Raw genomic sequence first — 7,785 nt, 5'->3', positions numbered from 1 at the left:
CAGGTACACGGAGAAGAATTTTCACTGTCTTCATCCTTTTAGTAATCAATACCTGCACACTGCCATTTAGATTGAAACTGTCCATCTCACGGTGTACCTACAAAAGGTAATAATCATGCTCTACCGTTTTGTTGCCGCCACCGCGATCACTTGATTCCCTTCCTTAGGTATGTAATAAAACGCGGCAGGTTAGTCCAGGCATTTTCAGCAACTGGAAGTCGAGCTCCGAGACTCTTCCTCTTAGATGCAATCTAGACAAAGAAAAAAACAAAGCTCGCGCTCATGCTTTTTACACATACAAAAAGCGTAATACGTAATACTACCCTCTTCTTCAAACCGGATGCTACTCTTTCCAATTGGGGTAGTAACCCCAAAAATTTGACGGTCGGCAAGACGATGTCGCCGTCGCCGCCAAAAACATCAAAAATGGCGTCCAAAGCCTCGACCACAACCCAGAGATCCGTATCACTAGATACAGCTTTGCACAGAGCGCTCCCGACGACCTGTGCAAGGAGACACAGAGCGGCACTGAATCGCTTTAGTATCCACAAAAACGCGTACATACTGTAAGCAGCTCCGCGGCATCTGGACGCTGAGCTAGTGACGTCCCAAGGACCCCAAGTAGGCCTACAACATTGGCGCGCACGGACGGAAAAGCCACCGTTGGACACACGGAGGCAATTCGGATAATCTGCTCAGGTTCAACGCACTAGGAAAGAAATCGTTTCTTACAGGGAGATCACAAAAAGCCTAGACAGCACTTTATGTCCCGTCGATTGTAGTCTCTTTGCTAACGAACGCATAACGCCAGTCACTGCTTCAAGAAATTCTTCGTCTGAACGAGATGGACCTAGAACAGAAGGTCAATAAAAAACGTGAATTCGCTTGGCCTCTTCTGCGCCTGCCTTTTTCCGATACTCCTGTCGCCAAGTTAAATAGACTTGGCCACAGGCTGTCAAGCGAATCGGGTCGACTGAGCTCGTCGCTGTCTAACACAGAGAGCATATTGTGCAGCGCTACCAATGCTCGGGACTGTACGGTATTCAGCCTTGAAAAGAGAAGAGACGTTAGGAAGACGACGCGCGGTCGGCGAATGCGCTAACTTTTGTACAAGTGTCTGGCCGAGCTTATGGGCGCCCAACAGTTCATAAACAGCCGGATCGGCAAATCGGCATTTGCCTAATGTCTACGCACGTTAATCCTATTCTTATAAATTAGATAATTAATTAAGGCGGTACCTTTTCTGGTAGGCAGTGACTGACAACAGCCTCGACACTGTCGACAGACATACTCAATGCCATCTAGAAAGAGACGTTCCAAAATAGAAGAGAAAAACAATTTTATGCTTGTTTACTGATTCAAATCCACTTCCACTCTGCTCCTCCTCGACTCCGTCCACTTCGCTGTCCGACTCTGACGGGAAGCTACCTCCATCATCACTACTGTCTAAAGGCATCTGTCGCAGACTTTCAACTATATCGTATACGTAACTAACCATTATTGCAGCACAGGTTTGCCAATATTTCTAAAGCTAGCTGCTGAGCTGCTAACGCGATTCTAATATCTAACACCTAAGAAAAGAATATGTCTTGATAACAACAAATATTAGCCTAAGATTGTCGATGGAGTAAGTGGACAAAGGCAAATATGAGAACAACAGTTCCAAAATAATCTCACCTGATCTGATTCCTTACGTTCTTGATACTATGAAACAACAAGAGTTCACAGTTACAGTACCAGATTTGTCCTTCTCGTCGTACCTTTTCTGCTTCCTCCATCGCCCCAGCATCGGCTGCTACAAGATCAGGGCCAATAGCTTTCATTCGAGCCGGAACGTCGACGTCCAGCGCTTTCGCAGAATCGATGCTGCATTGATGCAGAATCAATGCAGAATCAATGCTGCATTGATAGCATTGAGTCTGCATCAATGAATCATTCATTCTGCATTGAGTCTGCATCAATGCAGCATTGATTCAGCATCAATGCAGCATTGATTCTGCATCAAAGCAGCATTGATTCTGCATCAGTTCTGCATCAATGCAGCATTGATTCTGCATTAATGCAGCATTGATTCTGCATATATGCAGATTGCAAAATCAATGCAGAATCCTTGCTGAATTGATTCTGCATCAATGCTGCATTGATGCAGAATCGATGCTGCATTGATGCAGAATCAATGCAGAATCAATGCTGCATTGATGCAGAATCAATGCTGAATCAATGCTGCATTGATGCAGAATGAACGAAGAATGAATGCTACATTGATGCAGAATTTATGCAGAATCAATGCTGCATTGACGTAGAATCAATGCTGCAATGATGCAGAATCAATGCAGAATCAATGCTTCATTGACGCAGCATTGATGCAGAATCAATGCTGCATTGATGCAGAATCAATGCTGCGTTAATGCAAAATAAATGCTGCATTTATGAAGAATAATTGCTGCATTTATGCAGAAAAAATACAGCATTTATGCAGAATAAATCTTGCATTTAAGAAGAATAAATTCTGCATTTTTGCAGAATAAATGAGCATTTATGCAGAATAGTTGCTGCATTTATGCAGCTTTATGCAGAAGAGCACATTTGACCAAAGAGAGCCCATTTGACCAAAGAGAGCCCATTTGACATAAGAGAGCAGATTTGACCAAAGAGTACATTTGACCAAAGAGAGTACATTTGACCAAAGAGAGCCCATTTGACTAAAGGGAGCCCATTTGACCAAAGAGAGCACATTTGACCAAAGAGAAGAAGAGCATCTTGTGCACCTCTTCGCCCAGAGTCAGAGGTCTGGCCAGCGACTCAAAGAAACCCGTTGAAATTGGACGTACTTCTTGTACGAAATCAATCACAATTTTCACGGCCGCATTGGCGAGGCTCGGTGATTGGTTCAGATATCTGAAAATGAAACATTTGAAGATATACGAAAACGTAAGAGGATTTTACCCCGCGCAGTCGAAAACAGCTGTGAGCAACTGCTCTCCATGCGACGAACAAATTGCCATGGCACCGCTCCGAGCGAGTAACTTATTATAAAACATAATTCAATTATATAATTAATAACAGTTGATTGACTTGCCTCCCACAGACGTCGACGATAGATGACACTTCCTTCGTCGCGCGTCGTCTCACGGAAGTCGAGCTGACCAATGAAAAGACGGACGAGCGTCTGCACACGCGATGAACGTTTTTTTTCTCCTTCCTCGTTCGTCTCGGCTCACCTGTCGCGTCTCGAGAGGCAGAAAAACGACTTTGCTGCCGAAAACGCGGCACAATTCGACGGCGCAGACGGCGGCGACGAGTCGAACGAGCGAGTTCTTGTGTTGGACGACTCTCGGCGAGAGTAGAGACGATCCGAAGTCGCGAATCGACAGCAGCGACGACGAGAGGTCTCCGTCGCGATCCTTGAACGCTGCTAGTGTTTTCGCCGCCTTCTGCGCTCGCGTGAGATCGAAAAACGACATGAGCAATCGACCTACAGGAGACAGCCTACCTCTAGGCTGAACAGCAACCGTTCCCAACGTATCGCGAGGCTCGAGAGAGCCTCGTTCGCGTCCATTCGATCCATGCGATATTAACGACGTACGAGCTGCCCGGATTTGACGCCCATGCCAGGCCTTTTTGGCTGTCGCGTCACCAGAAATGTGATCGCCGCGACGGCAGCTAAAATTTCAAGCTAAATTTAGACTAATATTCTTAATTAACGAGGGTTAGAACGAACGTTCGAACGGGGGATTCGAACGTTCGGACGAGGATTTGACCAAAGAGAGCCAATTTGACCAAAGAGAGCCCATTGGACCAAAGAGAGCCCATTTGACAAAAGAGAGCCAATTTGACCAAAGAGAGTACATTTGACCAAAGAGAGTACATTTGACCAAAGAGACCAAAGAGAGCCCATCTGACCAAAGACAGCCTAATTGACTTAAGAGAGCACATTTGACCAAAGAGAGCCCATTTGACCAAAGGGAGCCCATTTGACCAAAGGGAGCCCGTTAGACCAAAGAGAGCCAATTTGACCAAAGAGAGTCAATTTGACCAAAGAGAGTACATTTGACCAATGAGAGCCCACTTGACTCGGTCGGGTCCGCCGCAGGATGAGGATGACTCTCATGATGATGTTTCTCTTCCGCCGCATGTCTTGGCAGCGGTGGAGAAGAAAGTTCGTCATGGTGAAATATCTCGAGCAGCCAATCTCCTGACCAGCTCGGGTTTGGCCTCGCCGTCAGATGAAACGTTTCGCAAGTTGCAGGCAAAACATCCGCCCGCTTCGTCTGTCGTTACTCGGGCGTCCGTCGACACTCCTCCTGTTCAGGCCTCTGCCGTCGCCCTGCGTTCAGTTCTTCGTGGTTCTCCTCGGGGTTCTGGTCCGGGTTGCGATGGTTGGAGGTTTGAACACTTTCGTCTTTTTCTCGACGACGATGCTGTGCTGACGAACTTCTTGCAAGTCTGCAATTTGTTCTTGGCTGGACGCATTCCATCCCCAGCAAGTACAGCGTTCGCCGGAGCCCGCTTAATTGCTTTGCGGAAGAATGCATCCGATGTTCGCCCAATTGCAATTGGGAGTGCTTTCCGGAGGTGTGTGGCGAAACTGGCGCTTTCCCTTCGAAAGGAGCAGATTGCAGCCTTTTTCTCGCCCTTTCAATTCGGCGTCGCCACTCCGGGAGGTGCAGAACATCTGGTGCACCTTCTTCAGCTCTGCGCGAGCCAACATCCGAATTGGATCATCTTAAAAACGGACGCGAAGAATGCTTTCAACTCTGTCTCGCGTCCACAATTTCTTCGTCAAGTAGCGCAGCATTTTCCTGCGCTCTATGCCTTCGTCGCTGCATGCTACATCGTCCCGCCAGCTCTTTCCTTCCTACACTCCGATGGAGTTCGCTGTATTCAGTCTGCGGAGGGTGTGCAGCAGGGAGATCCTATGGGTCCTTTCCTGTTTGCGCTCGCTTTGCAGCCCTGTTTGCAGTCGGCTTCTCGGGGTGTGTCGCCGGGATTGGTGATGAGCTACCTCGACGACGCTGTCATCGCCGGGCCAAAAAATCAAGTCGTCTCTGCATTTTCAACCTTGCAGACTTCAATGAAGGAAATCGGCTTGATGATTCGTCCCGATAAATGTGAGGCGTTCAGCTTTGTCGACGATCCTGATTGGTCCCTCGCGGACATCCCCTTCCTCACTTCGGGCCTGTCCATCTTGGGCTGCCCCGTGGGGTCAGAGGCCTTTGCCGGCGAGTTCTGCTCATGGTTCGTCGAAAAGCAAGATCGTTTTCTCACCCAACTTCGCCGTCTGACCAGCCATCAAACTGCGATGCTACTTCTCCGCTATTGTGGAGTTACAAGTATTAACCATCTTCTACGAGCTACGCCGCCATCTTTCATTCGCCTCGCCGCATCGCAGTTTGACTCCAACATCCAAGCAACTTTTCAATCTATCATCGGCTGTCAGTTGCAAGTTCCTCAAATCAGGCAGATCCGACTGCGCCTCTCTCAGGGCGGGTTGGGATTGTCGTCCGCTGTGTTGACGTCGCCTTGTGCCTTCTTAGGCTCCTGGGCGGCGTCTCTCGTGGCTCTTCCGGCCCGCTTGGAGGAGTTGCAGTCGGAGATGCCTGATGTCGCCGTCGTCGCCTTAAGTGGTTTGTACGACGGCCATTTACATTCGACTCTCTCTTCGCTACAGCAGAAAATTCCATCAATTGCGTCGGATTTTCCATCTCTTCAAAGCCTGTGTGATGCTCCTCAAAAGCTTCAAAAGCGCCTCACCAGCGATTGCCTTTCTGCTGAGCTTGAAGACCTGCTCGACTCAGTACCAACAGCTTCTCGTGCTCGCCTTCGCAGTGCAGGTTGCTCTGAAGCCGGAGCTTGGTTGGACGCTATTCCTGAGTCGAGGGAGCTGACGTTTTCTAATGCTGAATTTCAAACGGCAGTCTCCCTAGATGTCCCCATGCTTCGGCAAATCCAACTTTGCAACTGCGGAGTCGTCTGCGATGCCAGAGGGTACCATGTCATGACATGTCCTAAGGATGGCGGAGCGATTCGTCGTCATGACATGGTACAAGACATCTGGTTCCGCATGCTGCGATCAGTCAACTTCCGCTGCGAGCTAGAGAAGTCCAACGAATTTTCCGACAAGAAAAGACCGGACATTGGCGTTTATAACTTCGATCAAGGAAAAAAGATTCTTCTCGACGTCAGCATCACGCACCCCCTAGGGGTGAACGTTCAATCTCAAGCGGCGAATGTCTCCGGCTTTGCGGCGACCCAAAAAGATCAAAAGAAGGTCGACAAGTACCGGGCAGTGGCTGGTTCCCTCGGCTACCTCTTTGACCCTCTCGTCATGGAGGTGTACGGCCGTTGGAGCCCCATTGCTCGGGACTTCTTCCGCAAGGCCGCCGTTCGTCCTTCCATCGACTTTGTCAACGATCGCGCCGCATTCGTCAATTACTGGCGCAAACGTCTATCGGTGGGTCTCCAGCGTGGCAATGCTACCATCATTCTCAACAAAATCAAGGCCATCTTTCCATGCTCGGCGACCCGCGCCTCGTCACTTCCCGCCAACACCGATATTCGGTGCTTTGGCAGTGACCTTCACTAACTGCATCTAACTTCGTCTCACACATACCCCTTCCCTCTTTTACATTTTCGTTGGTCGTAATAGTCTGCCCTTACCCGTTCTGTCTAACCCACCCCTTCATTTATGTTTACCGATAATATACTAACTTGACCAAGGAGAGCCCATTTGACCAAGAAGACCCCCTTTTGACCGAGTTGAGCCCATTTGAACAATGAGAGCCCATTTGACCATTTGACCATTTGACCAATAAGAGCCCATTTGACCAAGGAGAGCCTATTTGACCAAGAAGAGCCCATTTGACCAATGAGAGCCCATTTGACCATTTGACCAATGAGAGCCTATTTGACAAATGAGAGCCCATTTGACCAATGAGAGCCTATTTGACCAATGAAAGCCCATTTGACCAATGAGAGCCCATTTGACCAAAGAGAGCCCATTTGACCAATGAGAGCCCATTTGACCAATGAGAGCCCATTTGACCAATGAGAGCTCATTTGACCAATCAGAGCCCATTAGACCAAGGAGACCCCATTTGACTAAAGAGAGCCCATTTGACCAAAGAGCGCCCAATTGACCAAAGAGAGCCCATTTGACCAAAGAGAGCTTGTTTGGCCAAGGAGAGCCCATTTGACCAATGAGAGCTCATTTTACAATTTGATCAAAGACAGCCCATTTGACCAATGAGAGCCCATTTGACAAAGGAGAGCCCATTTGACCAATGAGAGCCACCGCTCTGCTATAATCTGCTTAGCATTTTGATATTCCAAATTGCTTTTGCACTCTTTGTCGTTGGCAACATTCAATTTTCAATCAATGCACAAATTGAAAATTGATAATTGCACCTTCGCTGGTTGTTGGCGCCGGCTAGCGGGGTCAAAATTCCTAATCACGCCAGACACGCCTTCTAATCACATCATCTAGATATTCTCAATGTCTTTTTTGGAAGACGAGAATCTCGAAGAATTTGTCCGAGACAGCGTTGCTGCTCGATTCTGCATTAATGTAGCATTGATTCTGCATCAATGCAGCATTGATTCTGCATATATACAGAATGCAGAATCAATGCTGCATTGATGCATAAACGATGCAGAATCAATGCAGAATCAGTGCTGCATTGATTGAGAACAAATTCTGCATTAATGCAGAATCGATGTAGAATCCATGAAAAATCAATGCTGCATTGATGCAGAATCAATGCTGCATTGATGCAGAATCAATGC

General features: G+C 47.9%; 1 protein-coding gene across 1 annotated transcript; it reads right to left on the bottom strand.

Annotated features, from left to right (window-relative positions):
- On the bottom strand, positions 1 to 3,609 carry LOC136188509 (HEAT repeat-containing protein 3-like). The gene is made up of 16 exons (XM_065976245.1): positions 3,494 to 3,609; positions 3,222 to 3,434; positions 3,080 to 3,169; positions 2,947 to 3,026; positions 2,832 to 2,898; positions 1,761 to 1,919; positions 1,678 to 1,704; positions 1,496 to 1,571; positions 1,355 to 1,446; positions 1,239 to 1,301; positions 1,104 to 1,186; positions 906 to 1,048; positions 762 to 850; positions 566 to 709; positions 324 to 503; positions 1 to 251 (listed from the first exon to the last, which is right to left on the bottom strand). The coding sequence occupies exons 1-16, from the start codon at positions 3,566 to 3,568 to the stop codon at positions 147 to 149; spliced, it is 1,686 nt and encodes a 561-aa protein (XP_065832317.1). The 5' UTR covers positions 3,569 to 3,609; the 3' UTR covers positions 1 to 146.
- Positions 3,610 to 7,785: the final 4,176 nt, after the last annotated feature.

This window comes from Oscarella lobularis, chromosome 6, assembly GCF_947507565.1.
Source record: "Oscarella lobularis chromosome 6, ooOscLobu1.1, whole genome shotgun sequence".
Taxonomy (NCBI): domain Eukaryota; kingdom Metazoa; phylum Porifera; class Homoscleromorpha; order Homosclerophorida; family Oscarellidae; genus Oscarella; species Oscarella lobularis.
Note: the sequence above shows the minus strand (reverse complement) of the source record. Positions and strands in the feature narration are given on the sequence as shown.

Coding starts and splice junctions, on each gene's coding strand:
- LOC136188509 (XM_065976245.1), bottom strand. CDS start 3,568: ATGGATCGAATGGACGCGAACGAGGCTCTCTCGAGCCTCGCGATACGT. Junction 1,920..2,831: donor TGATTGATTTCGTACAAGAA/GTACGTCCAATT, acceptor TCATTGATGCAG/ACTCAATGCTATCAATGCAG. Junction 1,187..1,238: donor GTCACTGCCTACCAGAAAAG/GTACCGCCTTAA, acceptor TAACGTGCGTAG/ACATTAGGCAAATGCCGATT.